The sequence below is a fragment of the Neopelma chrysocephalum genome, unplaced genomic scaffold, assembly GCF_003984885.1.
Source record: "Neopelma chrysocephalum unplaced genomic scaffold, ASM398488v2 Primary Assembly neopelma1_24, whole genome shotgun sequence".
NCBI classification, from domain to species: Eukaryota; Metazoa; Chordata; class Aves; order Passeriformes; family Pipridae; genus Neopelma; species Neopelma chrysocephalum.
The window spans coordinates 25,488,350-25,507,021 of NW_020897693.1; the positions used below are offsets into that span (position 1 = coordinate 25,488,350).

The 18,672-nt window shown below is 35.1% G+C and overlaps 1 protein-coding gene across 1 annotated transcript in view; it reads right to left on the reverse strand.

The window, feature by feature from the left end:
* Nucleotides 1-2,375: 2,375 nt before the first annotated feature.
* Nucleotides 2,376-18,672, reverse strand: part of SPRED1 (sprouty related EVH1 domain containing 1) — a 64,407-nt gene continuing 48,110 nt past the window's right edge. Inside the window, exons 5-6 of the mRNA XM_027708989.1 lie at nucleotides 12,204-12,362; nucleotides 2,376-7,475 (exon numbers count right to left, since the gene is read on the reverse strand). Coding sequence (XP_027564790.1) covers nucleotides 6,816-7,475; nucleotides 12,204-12,362 — 819 coding nt within the window. The 3' untranslated portion in view covers nucleotides 2,376-6,815. The remainder of the gene's footprint in view (nucleotides 7,476-12,203; nucleotides 12,363-18,672) is intronic.

Genomic DNA, 18,672 nt, shown 5'->3' on the forward strand with positions numbered 1-18,672 from the left:
TAGGAAGAAATTTTTTACAGAGAGTAATCAGATATTGGAATGGGCTGCCCAGGGAGGTGGTGGATTCACCACCCCTGGAGATATTTAAGAAGAAACTGGATGTGGCACTTAGTGCCATGGTCTAGTAACCACAGCAGTGTTGGATCAAGGGTTGGACTTGATCTTGGAGGCCTTTTCCAACCTGTTTGATTCTATGAAAGTTATTATTGATTCCTCTGAATATGGTTCTACAATCACACCCCCTCCCCAGTATTTTGCATTGTTTGCAAGCTTGTTAACATCTGCATATTTTCCGTCATGGTGAAATCAGAACTATCTCATAGTGAGGTTGCACATTATCATGGAAAGCAGCTAAATCTGTCTTTCTATAAAATCTCCATTTTTAGACAGCAGATCATACTGCAACAGTTTTTCATTTAGGCGTTACTTCATTATCTACCTACCATGTAGGCCTGGATAGGAACTAAAAAGAGCCTTCCTGGCCATGTTTTTTTTTTTCCCCCCTCTCCATCTATCCTCTCACCAAATACTGAGTTTTTTGGTCAGCTTATTACTCAAAAATATGATACATTTTACTCAAAACCAGAATGCAGAAGGTTTTTGTTGGAGGTTTTAAAAAAACCCCCGAACAGTAAATGCCAAACATGAAATAATTGTTTCTGTGCATTACCTCCAACTGACGTAAATAATCACACATTGCTAAAAACCCTTTGGATGTATTTGGTGGGTACTGAGATGTGCCTGCAGTCTGCCAAACCAGCACTTAACTGAAATCACAATTCATCTGAGAAGCTTATTCTGTCAAAGTCATTATTTTCTCAAATATTCGCAAACTTCTCAAGTCAGGGCATGGATAGCTGGAGATACAAGCTTCTTGAAGAACAGACTTACCTCTTTTTTTTCTTTCCCTTCTAGGTAAAACCAAATATTGTTATTGATTCACATTATGCATTACTCAAAGCATAATTTAGTCAAATCCCATTGTGTGTGCACACACGCTGTCCAGTCTCAATTCTATGATATAAAATGTGGTATTATTTTTTATTCTCATCCATTTACTTGTTATGTCTGTTTCCAATCTATTAAATTAGAACTCAGTGTTCTCAAATGATGGAAGGGATGATATAATCCTACGGACTGAAGTCTTTCTGTTCTGGTACAGGAGCACATATCAATCCATGACAGTAAGCTAAAAGGTTCAAGAAACAGTGATGCAAAATACTGAGTATTAACTGCTTAATGACAAAGACTAACTGGTATATTTTTATGAATTCTTTTTAGAAACTGGCCACCAGGTCTGTGGTCTGTGGATTAACTTCAGTTTTTCCATTTATTTTATAAACTCCAGCAACTGAGATTGATGTACCTGTAAAGAAAAAAAGAACAAGGAAAAAAAAAGAAACAAAAAATAAATAAATGAGAAAAAAGAAAAGAAAAAGAAAAAAGAACAAGAAAAAAGAACGAGAAAAAAGAATATAACGAGAAGAGTTCCTTACCTATCTGTTCTTCTTGTTTAAAACCAGAAGTCTGTGCATTATCCATAACATTAGGGTGGATTTGGCTGAGATGTAACATTAGGTTTTTAATTTGTATGAAACCATGTTTAATGGTGAGCCACTTTCTCATATGTGGTTTTCGTGTAATTCTGTAATTTTCTCTATTAACCCCTCACCTTATCAGTCACTCAATTCATTTGTCTGTTTTATTTCTCTGGTAGAGCTGCATTTTCAAATCATCAATTAAAAGCTCAAGTATCAATAGTTAATAGTCCATGTAATGATTACACCTGGCAGTAATAAAATTCTTCAAGTTAGCAACTTATCAAATGAACAGTGAGAATTACTCTATTGGCTGTAACCAATAATAAAACATCTGCAAAACCCAGAGGCAAATACATTTTAATTTAGAATAATCCATCCTAAACCCTGACTACTGAGCTTTCAAATTACAGTCTCACAGATTTCTACTTGTTCATTTTTCTTCATGGAATAATTAGTTTTGCTTTGTTTTCTGGTGTATATCTAATTCTTTAACTTACACAAAGCTTACTATTATATTCAGATACACATTTTTGTGGTGGGGTCGAGTGGGAACTTATATATAAATACGGTTTACAAAAGAAATCTTGACCTCCATAGCATGATGTCAAGGACAAGTACTGCTGTAGATAAAAAGCAAGCTGGTATAAGCACGTTTTTCTTTAAAACATTATAGCAACTCTTAAAAGTGGTTCTTACGATGGAAGATGCTGGAGCTTGAAAGTAATACTTCTATTTACTTCTTTTTGTTCTGTTCTTGAGCTGCAATGTTTTATGTCATATGCACTGTTCAGAGTAATCCCAGCACAAAATGGAAAAAACATGTTAGCTGCTTCATTTTAAGATAGTTTTAATCAGGTAATTACAAGAAAAAACATTTAAACAGTTTTTATGTTATTATCTGCTATGTCAACTTACAAGGATATGATGTAACAAACCAGTTACAAACTTAAAGACATATTTACATTATATACTCAAAGTAACAAGCTATATTCATAAAGGAAACACCTATGGGATGAGTTACCTAAATTATACATCATCTAGTAGAAACAAATAGCAGTTGAGGTTTAATGGAAACAATATACACATGAGGCACTTTGAGGTCATTAGGGTGGAAAGCAAATGGCACCAAGCAAAAGAAGGAAAACCACGTACAGCTTATACTGCAGCTTTGAATATGAAGGCTGCTTCTTCACCAAATGCTTTGATTTCTTTTGCAATTAAGAGAGAGAAACCTTCAGGGAAGAAAACCCCCAAAACGAAACCCAAACAAGCCCCCCAACCCCTCTTTATTTTCATCAGTGCACCAAAGGAAACAGAAGTTTTAACCACTGCTGGACTAACAGTACCATAAGGCATCTTTTTAAAGTTCTTGTTTTCATTGCCAGCCCTGAGCCTGATCTTCATTTTACTAATAAGAATGGATAGCTGTACTGGCTGCACACTGTGCCATAAGCTCAGAGAAGATTTAAAGTCTCATTTAAACCTGGGCATTACTTACATAGGAGTTCAACATTATCCTCCAGGTACACATGGACAGATCATTCTGAAGAGAACTTATCCAAAATGGGAATGTTATATTCCAACAACCACAATTAAGGCATTCTTCAAAATACCTTTCCTTCTCTAGAGGAAACTGCATTGGTTAAGACTGTTTGGAACATCCCTTCCTTAAGATCTGGAAGAGTTTTATGCCAGCATTTGCTGCTGTTTATTAAATAGTTACCATAATAATTGTAGAATATTATCAAATATTGCTTTAACCGTGCACACAACTGTAGATATACCTTTCGCAGCTACTGAATTGCATATGTGAGTGCACACGCCCACCTGTGCATACTCAAAACTTGATTTATATCACAAACCAAAAGGCCAGATTCCCTCCGTGTGAACATCAAAGCTCCATCACTTTGCTGTGGGAAGAACTTCAAGAGAGGAAATAGATAAAATAAGAATAAAAAAAATATTTCTTATAAACTCAGTGACAGAATCAAAAGAATTTTAATTTCATTTCTGATTTTTATGCTCCTGTGTAACAGGCCATTTTAAGTATTTTAAACCTAACAAAATATATGGTTAAAGGATTTTTACTTCAGTGTTAATAATGGCACTTAAGAAGCATGACGAGATAAGAAATCACAGTAAGATTCCAAATTACAATCCTGTAAATTTATCACTAAAGCGTAACATATTTGTGTAACTTAATCGTGCACCAATGGCCAGTTAAATGACGATGTAATCCAATACCGTGCCTGAACATAACTTTTCCCCCAGTAGATGGTGCACGAGTGCTGCTGTCATTTAACTTCTTTCCGCACTTTCAAGGGGAAATACTTAATTTTCACGGTAACCGAGGCTTTCAACAAGCGAGGGACTTAATATTCAGTGACGGTTTCCAAAGGCTCGGGTCCCCTCCAAGCAGCACAAAGCTCTGCTACTACATGGCTGACAAACTACAGCTCTGACATTAAAAGCAAGGGGAAGAGTATGGATTGGGGAAGAAATTCCTCTCTTTCCAAATGCTTAAGAAAGTATTTCAGAAAATACTTTTTGCCACCAAAAACAAAAGATACGCAGATGTAGCAGCCTGTTCTGGAATGGGTTCGCCATACATCCACCTTCCACTACTACTCTCCCAAATACAACAGTGGGTAAGATTCCTAACATCAGAAGAAAAAGTACACATGCAGGCTACTAAAACCAACCCTTTTGTAATCTTGTAGCTTTGCATTCAGTTAGTTGCTCTCAAACCAGGCATGCAGGCTGACACTTCCAGCACAAGAAGAACAAGTGAGCATACGTCCATTCAGTAACCCTTTTTTAGATGAAGCAAGTTTTCAAAGAGAAAAGCAAAAGGTGAAAACATTTTAGCAGCAAAGTGGTTAAATGCAGAGTAAAAATATTAATGCACACATTCAATAAAAATATTAAAGCATATATGTTTCATATAAAATACAGTACAGGACCAGGAGTTTCACTGTGTTGTATAGTGCTCAGAGGAAACTGTTAAACTAATTTCTTTCTGAAGTATATACATAATATGATTACATAGTATTTTTCTATACACCCAGCAAGTTCTTTTCTTAGGTTGTTCATACCTCTCCACCTTGAATGAGGAACCCAGCATTTAGAAATTATAAATTCCTCTCATTCACTAGGAAAACATCACCTTTTTTTTAATTAAAGTTGTTTTTAAAGTTAACAGTCTATTCTAGGCAACCAAGTTTAGCTGAAAATGTGTGAAGCATGAAAACCAACCAGAGTAGCAGCTTTCAAATATATAAACAGTAGAAACCAAGACTGCTGCTACCGTATCATATTCTTAGACTTGAGTCATCCAATCAACTCTTAATACAAAACTAGAAGCTCTTCTGTAACTTCTATAGTTATCAAGATATTTGTCTTCTTTTTCAACGTGATATTTCATACTTTCAGATGATCTATATACACAAGGTGGCCAATTCAAGCTGTAATATAAATATAAATGTTTTCTTTCAAAAAGTATTTTACAGACAGATAAAGTTATTTACATTTGCTCATTTTACTTCTGAGCTACAAAGGAAAATTAAGGGGACTGGTACAGGCAGAAAAAAATTACACAAAATATATTGAAAAAAATGCATAGAAGTGAGAAAAGTAAGTCATGTGCATCTTTTAAAATGACTCAGTTAGGTCGTTTGTTTAATAACAAGGGTATACTGAGGAGAGTCTGTCCCACTCCAGCCAAGATGTCAAATAGGCACCTTCACTGATAAATTATGACTGTTTTTAGTGTTGTACGTCTTTAACAAGAAGTAACATGTTTGTTACTTCATAACAGAGCAAAACACGTAATGTTTTAAAAAATTCTCTATGGGTTAATTAGTTAATTCTTACCTGAAAGTTAAAGACTTAGTAAGTACAAAACCATAAGAAATATCATACACAATATATCACCGTGCATACACACACATACACATGCTCTCTCACTCTCCACCACCACTCCCCCACCGCCGCCTTGAAAGTTCCCAATTAAGAAGTTCACTCAGTTTTGCCTGGGCTGTAATTTATTTCTCAAGCTAAGTCTTTTGTTGTTGTTTTGGAACAAAACACACAGTACTTTTGTTCTTGCCCATTCAAATTAGAAAAAGTTGTGGTTCAAAATAATGAGAACAATTTCACTTTTGTTATTAATCTTTTGTTTTAATCATAGTACTTGATAAACAGCTGAACAGGATCCTAGTTTAACAGAAGGATAAACAAGAACACTGATGACAATTTGTTACAACTGCCTTAATGTACCTTTTGCTTAATGAACATCTGAATATGTAAGAAAATATTTTTGGAGGACACCCCAAAAGAAAACAACTTGCTGGTTGAACAACAGAAACAACGTCCTTTTTGCTATTATGTTGAAATCAAAGTCATTTATATATAAAAATAAATGTTATGTTCTAACAAGAACATTTTAGACAATTACATCTGTGCTTAACAAAAAATATTGGTCACTTGAGACTAGAATAATTAATATTTTAAAGGTTTTTAGATTATCAGAATGTATGGATACAATTCAACACAAACTGTAGCTGAAGGGAACCAGGACTGAAAATATCAATTTGTCCATCTGGAATAAAAATGCAACTAAATTAACTAATTAAATATTTAAAATACTACCATGGAATGTGACAGTAGATATGGTCCATACCTACTATATTGGAGGGAAGGAAAGTTTAACATGTAATAATTCGTACCTTACACATTTAGTTAAATATAAACATTTGTTATTTATACATAAAGTCGCTTCCAAAAAACTATTAATAAGTGATTTAGTTGCACTTAAAATCAGTTTTATTTCTCATTTGACAAGTATTAACTTTTCTTAATCTTAAATCAACTGTCACTAGTGCACTTTTAGTTAAAATTTCCCATCAGGTAAGTTTTAATCCTTTTAAAAGAGCCCCCTCACCTAAACCATGAATGTACAAAGTGGCAAAAGTTAATCTCTTTTAGTATAATCATAGTTTATATACTCATTTTATAGCCAATAATTATAACAGGCTTTCCTTTGCAAGATCTCCTTCACAACTCGCAACAAATGCCACGCACTCAAAGGAAATAGTTAGGCGTGGCTACCACTTGTAAAATGCCAAGGTCTGACAAGTCTTGTTGCTTCCTCCACATCAAGCATCTCTTATGTGAAAGAAGATTCCCTTCAGCTTGCCAAAAAGCTTCCACAAATCCAAGTTAGATGCTTCCTGGAAACAAAGATTTTTCAGCTCTGTTTGGCACAAGACTGATTCATCCTGCAGCTTTATGCTTTCCTCCACAGCACCCACACACCTCACCACAGTGATGGCATGCTCTCAAGGGGAGGTAGCAGCACATACATGGAGCAATGAAAGAGAGTGCCACCAGTGCTAACCAGCGTAAGCAGAACTTGTCATCACTAGTGTCACACGAGCAAGGATCAGAGAAATCTCCTTCAGAGTCTGACATGCAGTGATAAAGCATGCTCTCTGCGCAAAGCATGCAACTAACTTGGTAGATACATCTTTTAATAGGATCTGGCGCATCTTGACATTTTCCTCTGCCATTATCTTCATGATTAAACCTTTCCTGGCAGTATATACAGCGGGAACGCTCACCATCCTCTTTTCTTCTTTTTGAGTTTTTAAATTTTGATGAGGAAGGCTGAGTTTTAAATACCACAGAACTCTTCGAGTCTTTCAGGGAATTCAACTTAGTTCCATCCCCACATGGGTATAAATAGTCAGATTTTTTACTGTCTGATTTAGAAAATGGTATATTTGAGTCTGCATCATCCCTCTCCAGGTCGTTCTTCCACATGTCAGGATGCCTGTAGTCTGCATAACGACGTATCAAAATGTCACGAGGGTTTATCCTAACAATTTCATCTTCGTCCTGAAAACTAACGTGTCTGATGGACTTCAGTGGGACCTGAAATAGCAAAGTAAGAGAAGTTTACTACAGTGAAGTCCCAAATTTACATCCACCTACAATGTAAGACTCAAATTAGAAAATTAAAAACCGACACTTTTTTTCTTTGCTGCTTGAGAATAAAAAAATCCAGCTTATTTTCTCACTATTACAATTTACAGACTTCCCCACAGTAATGAGTCTTTTGCATGGTATTAGGTCTATGAGCTTTAGTATTCTTTCCTGATTTTTCAATAGCTTGTAAGAGCTTTGAACATTTTGGTATCCACACAAAACTTGATGCTGCTCTTTGAATTATGCTCAAAATTAGGGTGTTAACATCTTTCGGTGGAAACTAACTCCACAGATTAATTATGCCTTATGTGAACGTGCTGATTTCATGTCAGCGATGATCTGCTGCTTTAGGACTAACTCCCTGATACATTCACTTCTGTGTTATCTAGGAGAAGCTTTCCTTTATTCCTGTCTTAAGTTTTTGAACTCTCTCCATTTTATAACAAGAGTACTCCATATTTGTTACTTATTCTCAAAGCCGTATTCTAGATGAGGATTTTATCATGTGAAGAATAATATTCAGTATGACGATCCATCAGCTTCTAAAGACATTTCCCCTTAGCCAATATACAGTACTTAAATTCATTAGTTTAGGACACTAGCAAACACCTAAGCGCTTCTTAAATTCTCAGCTTGTAATGAACTGACTATAATTCAAGACTTTAAAAGGCAGGTAAGAAGGAACGTGCTAAACATGTACAAAACAAACAGTAGAGAAATAAGAGAGACTTCTTGTTCTGCCTTACAATGAGAGGGCATGGGGGCATAGGAAAGTTGTCAAAGGTGGCAAAATTCATAGAATTATCTGAACTGAAATACTGAAGACCTTAGATAAAAGTGTAAGATAGTGGACTGCCACTAAGTGTTACTGAAATCACATTACAAGTGACTTGCAAGAAAAGGTGCAAATAATGACAAGATAAAAATTTAGCATGTGTATGAAAGTAGCACCTGAAAATAGCAGACAGTGCAAAGGTCTCAGTACGTCCCAGTATTCCTACCTTACAGACAGGCAATTATTTTCCTACACTGTAGGGCTATTATAATCAGAGACAGATTAAAAGTGGGCTTCAAGTCAAATTCCGCCTTCTCCTCCTGTCAAGTGCACAGCCTATAAACCATCTCACAGAAAGTACCAAAAAAATCTCCACTCCCTGTCCTATTAGCCTTACAAAGTCTCCAGAATCATGAATTATTTGGGAATGCATCTTTGGCACCAGTATGGTTGCTTTGGGAGCGTTTACCTTATTAGTACTCAAATTAATGAGAATTAATGTGTCACCATTCCAAAGTCGAGGACAACAGTTGAACTGCATGTTCCTAATCTGTTGCAGTGTGTGATAGAAAACTACTGAAAATGATGTTAAGTTAAAACACTTCTATTTTACTTCTCACGTGCCTATGCTCCTACTACGCTGAAGTCTGCATGTCCTGGTTTTGGGGTAGGAGACAGAGGAGGGAGAAGGGAAGGCAGCTGGGAAAGAGGAAGAAAGAACTTCTTAAAATATGCCATCTTCTGATTATGTAAGGATATCTGTAGCCTGCTCTAACCATCACTTCCCTGCTCAACAATCCTTGTGTGATAAATACAGAACTGTAATTAGAGCTGCTTTGCCCTGAGACTCTCAACTGGAATATGCTAACAATAATAATTTTTTTCCCCGTGGCTCTAAGCCACAAAGTTGGACTTCCACAAGGTCTCAAGGATATAAGAAGAAGAAAGGTTATATCCTATTTAGCTAACATTGCTCCTCTTCCATACTTCCCCTGGCTCCTATACAAGCAGTCAGGCTTCCCCTTTGCTTATAAAAGCAGAGTGCTTCTCAGCTCTACTCTGTTTTCAAACAAGAGAAAGAGTATTGTTTAGCACCAATAAATAGCTATGGCTATTAGGCTTTCTTGAGCACTTTACAGCATAAATTTATTTAAGGGAAAAAGCAGCAAAAATGTCATTAGAATCCCGTATGTTACAGGCATAAAGGATCCTTACCCCACTGTCCACATAGAATATTACACACACATCTAAGACATTAAATAAAACCCATTGTTTAAAGGAAAAAACCCTAAGACCTCAAACAAAAACCACCCACCCTCAACCTCCCACTCCCCAGACAGCTAATAGCCATTGAAGATCACTACAAATGCTAACAACTGTAAAATCTGACCTCTCCTCAGCCTTTTATTTGCTTGAGCAGAACACATCATATACATAGAACTCATTTAATTTTTTCAAGTCCCCAGCCCAACACCTAAAAATACTTAAGAACTGACATGTTACAAACAAGGCACCACTACACATTTTTATACAACTGATGTTGAGAAGTATTTTTTTTAAGAAAGAAAGTGGGAAATGCTGAAAAACAAGCAAACTGGAGAAATGTTGGAAAAACTTTATTTAAATGAAGTGCTTACTCGTTGGGTGTTTAATGGGACCTACATGAACACATGAAAACTTAAGAACAATACACAATTCAAATTCAGTTAGGTATAAATGCCAGCAAAATTCAATGAGAATAACAGACACAATCCTCTAAACATTCAAAATTAAAACTCAGTACAAATGCCATCTCTGTGCAACAGCTGAAGCAGAAGGGAGTAGGAATATTACACCAAACTGAAATTCTACAAAAAATCTGATTATGAACACGATTAGCCAGATGGAAATTAGAGAGAAAATTTTTGTTGACACACCTGAACCCACAAGTATTGCACCTTACTTGAAGGGATGCACCTCTAAACAAGGCACGGTCACTTGTTTGGTACTGTAGCCTTTGCTGTTTCTGCCCAAACAGATACACCTGACTTTGCTGAGCTTGCAACTTCACAATATGAGGACACCAGCAGCTGAATCCATCATCGCAAAACACTAAATTTAAGTTAAACATGCATCCACGTATCAGAAGCTGAAAAGTTGAGGGACTTAAGTATTTTCTACTAATAGCCGAAGTACTACAGGTAAAGATCTGAATTCTCATTAATCCCTTTAGTTTGAGCGCACACTTCTCAAGCTATTCAACTTACGAGCGCAGTAAGAGTGTCCAAACTTATTTATGTGAACTTGAAACAAAACAGGTAATTAGCTCAAGATTTGCTGTGCCACCTGGTCACATGCATGGAGTTTAGCTGAGACAGTGCAGCATGTGCATATACAGAATGTGAGGTTTTGTTGACTTGCCTATGTTCTAAATGTGTGTACCACAAGACCATGCAAAAAGCATGGAATATCAGTTGCAGATGGTGACAAAGTACGATAAGAATATTTTAAAGAATATCTACTTAAATTTTCATGGAATCTCCCATAACTTCAGTTTTCAATTGGAGCATTGTAATTTCAAAAAAATTACTATTCAATTTCTGTTAGACAGACACAAACTACCCAGTATACCACAGCTTAAATTGTCATTTACTCAATAGCCAATTTTATACACGCTCTTAAAACAGGTATTTTAAGCTACTGCACTTTTCTTTACAACTCAATGAAGACTAACAGCACATACATTATTGGTTACTGTAGCTATTACATGTTAGCTGCAATAACCTAATCACCTATCCATTCTATTCTAAAAAATATTTACAATTCTATTTGCAAGTAAATGGGAAGAGGGAAAAATATGTACCTCTTGATGAACAGAACAAACAAAAATATGAGGTGACTTATACAAAGAGATAACTGGAGTAGATCAATGATTAAAAATCAGAAGTTCACAATTTTGAGCTCTTTACTTAGTTCTCCAGATGATACTGCTCACTTCTTTTGCCCAATAAAGCAGCTTAAGAGCAGCTGATACAAGACTTTAATATAATCCTATCTTCCTCTGCAAAAATGACTGAGGGTACTAAAAAGCTCTACTTCAAGGAATAGAAATATTTCTGACAAGTCTTCAAAACTACTTGAACTTGCATTCTGCTTTGACTGCTGTTATTTACATATTCTAAGAGCTTCCCATGTGTTTGCTTCTTGACATAAAAGCTTCCCATGCTTCTAGACATAAGACCCTCAATTATTATCCAACTTACTGTTAAGTCTACTTCTACAGTCTACAAAAACTGTCAAATTCTTTGAGCTTTAGAAAAAAGCAAAATGTATAATGTAAGAGCAAAAGCTGTACCAGTGGCTGAATACTTTTTACATATAACTGATATATTATTTTCCTTTGTGAACCAAAATAGAGTATTTTACTTTAAACAGGCAGTTAGAGAGAATAAGCAATGTTTCACTAAAAATATTTAGCAGAAGTGCACTACTTTGCAATCCCATCCAAGATATCAGTTTTAAAGACACTTTTCAGTATTTCTAATCAAAACATTATTCGTATACATATAACCAAGATTGAGCTCATGGCCAAATAACATTTTCTGAAAAATTTTAAACAGCTTTTCAAGGCTGCAGATATTGAAGTCTGTAATACAAAAACTGAATTCAAAGAAAATAAAGATTTATTAATGTAGTCTGGTGCAATACAAACACAGGTAAATACCTTCACAAAGCTTTATCTCTGCCATAATAATGCTATAATATTTCAGCTGCAAAGCCTATATTGGTAATTTCAAGAAGTTGAGAGTATGATACTGCACACAGGGACTTAGAACAAAGTGATTTCTTGTCAGAAACTACATACTGTGCCATTAATACAGCAAGCAAATAAGAACAGCTTCTTTTATTGGTATTCTTACCTGGTTAGGTTGGTTAGGAAAACAGGTTCTCCTGGTGTTGCAATCCTCAAATGCTGAAGGCCTTAAATTCGCACTGTTGTAGGTTTCACTAGTTACTACAGTTTCATGTTGAAAAAGGTGATCTTTCATTAATGAACCTGATGTATTTTCTTGAGCAGTCTAGAACACATAAGAACTCCCTTGAAATGATTTTGCATTTATACAAAAACCACACCAAACCCACCAAGTTCACACATAAATGTGTTAATATTCTACATAATGTGTTAGAGGCATCTAAAAATAGAAATATTTTTTAAAGCACTTAGAAGTAGGCAAGTATTTTCTTTACTATGAGTCAGCCTTGGTAGATACAAAGTTTCATCTCTGCAGAGGGAACAATTTGGGCACTTCAGATACACACCTTCCAAATCAGACTTTAAGGAAGCAGAGATTAGCCCAGTCTCTGAGATTATGCTTTCTCTAACCACCCATGAGGCTGCCAGTATTTACAAAAATACAACTGGAGAAAAAACAACTTAGACTAATAAGACAAAAGCTAGTCAGACCTTTTAATAAATTAAAAGCAAGATCAGCTGGAAAGGATCAGAAAGTCAGTTTTAACATATACTAATTAACAATATCTAATTACAGCAAGTGTGTATTAAACAACTAATGACTGACTTTTAAAGAAATTAAGGTTATATCAGGCAATTTGATACAAAAGTGAGACCATGTGGCAACATATAATGAGATATCTGCAGGACCTGTGCCATTCAGAATAAAGAAGAGGAAGTATGTTTGGGTGGAATACTGACTTCTGAGGTGATCCACTTTCTGAAATGAATAGAAAAACAAAGTCCTCATTCTTTAAGCTTAACTGACTGGGGTATACTTAGGATACAGCAGAGCATTTTGATACTAATCCCATTGGTCTGCCAAAAATGTACAGTAGGATGTTTTGTTTGTATTGAGAGATGCTGCAAAGTTAACTGGCTGTCATCATCTGATAGCAATGAGAAAATTCTGGCATCATCCAACTTCCAGCAATGAGAATGTTTCAGCTTTATTACAAGGATTTGTATATATCAAGAAAACATTAAGAGGAGAAGAATAAAAACACTGCAGAAAACTACTGAGGCAGAGGCAAACAGAAAGTTTTGTCAGATTCATTTATCAAAATACTTAAGGAACTTATTCTGGGATTATATTGGCACCTCACATATGTAAAAGCCTAATGTATCAAGTTCTAAGACTATCTAGAGAAACTGGAAGTAGCGGGTCTGTAGCTGATTTTTAGGAGAAAGGAAATCATCACATCACTAAAAAATTTATGTATTGCTCAAAAGCACTGAGTGGAAAAACATTAAATTTAGTAATTAATTAATGATCAGCTTAATGAATACTAGAAAGCATACACCCCAAGAAAGACAACAGCTCACTCAATCAGGTTAAAGTTCCCATGAAAAATTTTGAAGACAGGCAAAACTTCAGAAAGAAGTACTTTTTGCAGATCCTTGAGCGTGACAACACCACTAAAGCAACTGACCCTGTTATTGTCAAAATTCAATATTCTGGTCAAATACTCTTGAGAAAGGAGTATTAAAGAAATGTTGAAATGACTGGCAGTTAGACTTCATAGATGTACATTTATTTTAAGAGCAAAAAGCATCAAATATTAGTGCAATATCAAACATCTTCCTAGCAGGAGGCATTCCTGCAGGTATATTGCCCAATGGCATAAAAAGCTTCCAAAACAGTGGTTCAAACCACAGAAGAGCTGCATTCAAAACAAGGAATAAATGCCTACAACTATTTTTGGTTTGAGCAATGTTAAAAATTATTACAAACATTTAAGCTAACAGCTAGAAGCCATTTTATAGAAACCACAATGATAAGCACCTTGTTTCTCCCTTGCTCCCCTCCCCCTGCTATTAGAAATTTGAATGGTCTAGGGAGAATGGAGCAAGCTGCAAAAACTACTACTCTTTTCTTCCCAGGGAAAAAAGACATACTACCCACAAGCCAGTCTTTATCCCTGGGTGAGATTTGCAACAGCCTGAATTATTTCCTGTCCCTGCAGGTGACTGACACCTTTTTTCTTCAGCAGTAAACTACCTACACTATAGAGCAAAAAGGACATGTATGCGCTCCCCTTGGCAGTCAAGAAAGGTTTCATCTAATGAAGGACACAGGCAACAATCATCTATACAGTGCTAACTAGCAGTGCCAGACGATGTATGAAAAACAAACCGTACTCTTAAAGCAAACCTTTGTGCCCTACACACAGCAATTATCAAAGAATGCTTTTAGAAAATTCCAAAATGAACATCACAATTCAAGCTAATTGACTTCAAGGACAAATTTCGGGGTGGCAGGAGACAGAGAAAAGCACCTGATCTTTTGCAAGGCAAGAACTCATAAGACAGCCTTTCTGGAAGCACAATGCTCAGATTACCAACCTAGATACTACAGGTAAGCGGACACAGCTGAACTTCTGATATTTATGAAAACCAAAAAGCAATCAGGTCAATTATGATCTTCTTTAGCCAATAAATATTCACTATGCAGAACAACAGAAATGCCAGATGAACATCCTGAATTCTGTGTTTTTAATTAAACTGTAGTTTAGATACAGTCAAACCACGTTTATTCGTATCCAGAAAGCTTTTCATCGAACAACACTTCCTACTCCAATCTGATGTTTTATGATAAGGTCATAAACACCTGAAAACCCACATTTATAATGGAAACACTGACAATCTGAAGTAGGAGGCCCTAGAAAACAAAAAGGCTTTTGTGTTGAAAATCCATTTAAGTAAAAAGAAAACATACAAAGTTTTCCACAAGAACTAAGTTTGTTATATTAAATATACAGAATATCACACACAAACACAGATGCACATATTCCCCTTTTCTACTGTCCAAAGCAATTACACCGCCCACATTTGATATCCTTTAACCACAGCCTGCAAAGTACAGTACTGGCATAGGTTATTCAGTATCATCTGTAAAGTAACCTACGCCAGTTTTTAATGCACAACGGAAATCTGGTTTGCTCCCAGCTGCTGGTATAATAATTACTGTCCTATGGTTGCTAAGAGATACTCTGAATTTTTTTCCAAGACTACTAAAACATTTCTGTGCGCACAGGCAAAAGGATGCTGGGTAAAGCAATAAAATGACTCCAGCTGTAGCTCTCCAGCAGAATTCAAAGCCAGATGACAGCTGTAGAGAAAATGAAAACCAGACTGAGCTTCTCTTCTTCAAATTTTCTCTTCTTACTTTTCCCAGTTTGCCAGAGTTAAGTCCGGGAGAGAATTCAACATTGTTCTGCAAACATTGTTAAAAATGTTCTGCTTTAAGTAAGTTTAATGATTACACAGAAGGATGGATGAGAGACCACATTTCCGTTGCATCCCAGTTCTTGCATTTACTTCCCATGAGGCCTGAAAATCTGCTGTTTGATGCTAACCAACACAAGAATGTTTAAATGTTTTTTCCTTAATTTTTCAATTGTGAATAGATGATACAGGTTTCAAAAACATCTGAATAACTTCCTTCTGCTTTAGCTATTGCTAAGACTGATGGAGTAATATATTTGGCAAAGAAACTATTATTTTCAGGTATGTGTTTCTGACATGGGGTGAAATATGAACTAGATTACTCCGAATATTTTGTACAGTTTGAAGTAAAAAATAAGACATTTGACATGCTTCTTTCTTCAAAGGCTGTTCTACTTGAAAATATACAGCACACTAGATGCAAAGAGGCTGTTAGGGTGAGGAAGAAAAAATATAATTCCTCCTGTTTCTAGAATACAATTCCAACAAAAAAAGCTTAATAAACCCAAATATTTTAGCACAGTATATGATTAGATTTATTTTAAATTGATAATATGAATTAGTATTACTTTTAGTTCGAGGAACTGGGCCTAGTCAATTTATTAACTGCACTAAATATTGCTAATCTTTACTGGTTTACCATGTAGTACTGTCTTCTCCATAAAAACAAGGGTGAATTATTTCACATTTCCTTACAAGTCATAATTTATTTTACAAAAATAATACATAATACAAAAATAACAACTTCTTCAAACCTTTTGTTACAGACAAAATAAATTGAGTGGTCACTAAATAATGCACTTATGAAAAGCTCTCTAAATAGTGTATTTACAAAGAGGCACATGAACTGTTAATGGCCTTCCTGACTGCACCAAAACCACTTACGACGTAAGTTGAAGGCCTTTTCCAGCTTTGTATTAGCAAAAAGCCCAAATTACTTACTTCTGAAAGAACAAGCCAAACTTTTTCTGCTGCTTATAATTTATCAGTCTACAATTTTCTTCTGCCAGTAGTAAGAAACTCAAAAGCATAAGTGATCCATTTCTTACTACTTCAAAACTGTTAAAATGTGCTGGTAGCCTATAAATAACACCAGTATGGCTGAATCAACAAAACCTGAAAGAAATTAAGACTCAACTGCTCTATTTTTCAGTTCTCAAAAGCAAGACTTACGCACTTCAGGATCCAAAACCCACATAAAAATAATTTTAAATGCACGAGTTCTAGATTTCATTGATTAGATTTGCTTCTAAGAAAAAAAATTCTGATTTTTATGTTTTTTTCAATTAAGCTAGATGAGCTTTAGAGCAAGAAGTTTATATTTGGTAGAGGAAAAGAATACAAGCCAATCTTTCAACAAACAAGCAAACTGACTTAAACAAGCTGCTCATCTACTACATTCAAAATACATCATTTTATACCAAAACTATCCAAACTTCCTACCCAAACAAATTCCCAGTGTATATTTCCATGTAAGTATATATACATTTGCAGGCTCAGTTTACCAACATTTCACGAAGTCAGATAGCTCTTCATTATCTCATTTGTATACTTCTATTTGAGATTAATCTGGTAAGACTAAGGCTTATTTGATGATATAAGCAATTTACATCTAATAGGTTAACTAAACAACTAATAATAATCATAATAATTTAAGCAACCTTTAGAAGCAAGTATGAAAACCTTTGATTGTATTCTTTTAATAGTGAGACTAACATTATTTCTGAACTCAGAACAGCTAAAGAAACTGTAATGAAGCTATGTCTTCTTAAAATGATAAATTTGATCTTCAGTAAAAAGAATGCTTTCTCTGTTTGATTTTATTTACAAAAGTAAATAAAACCCAAAAAAATCTAGTAACCCAAGATACAACATAGTAAGCCAAATGCTAGCCTAGAAAGCACAAGATAAAGAGTTCAGTTTTTGGATCTGCATTTAAGAGATGCACATATAACCTTTGGACAATCACTGTTTCTGCTTGCTACTTCTGTAAAATGTAATAATAATTATTACAAGGAGGCATTTAGGTTTCACAACACCATCACTGAGAAGATCAATTTTGATCTTACTTGGATCATTTTATTTGCTCTCTGCAGCACCAAATATAACCAGCCAGTAAAATAACTTAAGAAGCATGTTTAGCTTTCTTCATCACTAGTCATCTTGGTTACAAAAAAATCAAAAACACTGGTAATGAAATTTATGTACAAACTACATACTATATTCATACTTCAAATATACACTAAATACAGGAGTCCTACTGACTAGAACAGTACAGGCAAAACTGCCCTTATATTCTATACACACTCTAAAATGCCCTTGCATAGATACACTCCAGAATTTACTCAAAAATACTATTAGAGACTTGGGAAAAGAGCTTATAAAACAGCAAAACAAAAAATCATTAGGCCTTTTAAACTACATAGAGGCAAGAAGTGGGGGAGGGGAAGTCAACATGACTCTTCAGAAACACAGTGCATTATCTTTAAAGAAAAATGGTCTTATCCACCACTTGAAAAACTCCGGGGTATCAAGTTTCATTTACAACAGTATCAATCATGGAAGGGGAAGGAATTAATAATATGAAGGAGAATGTACACTATTTGGTATTTCAAAGGTATTCTCAGTGACTAGACCTGGTGCCTGTAACTAAAATGCAGCTTTTCTACACTGACGTTCATAACCCTGCAATTACAGCTTCATTACTGATACATAAACCTGGTTTAGATGAAGCATAGCTAAAGCAGGGTGCGTTCAATCTTCCCTGCACCTTTTTTTCCCCTCTCTTCTGGTATTGTTATTGACAGGCAATGCTAGTATCACTTATTTTACTTTGGTATGTAGTGATATGGTAAGATATTGGCTAGCTTTTTTGCCTTTAGAAAGCAAGTAATTCTTGCCACCTATCCATGGCACAAATCCCCAAATATAATGTGTAAAATTACATTTTATATCTAGAATGTAAAAGATGGTTCTACCATGTAAAAGATAGTTTGTACCACAGAAGATTGCTTGTACCTGTAATATATACATATATATTGTGTATATATATACATATACATCTGTTTTATAAAGAATATTTTTTAAAATATATGTTTTTATTTTTAAAAATATATATAAAGTAAAACCTATATTTAGATATGTAAATA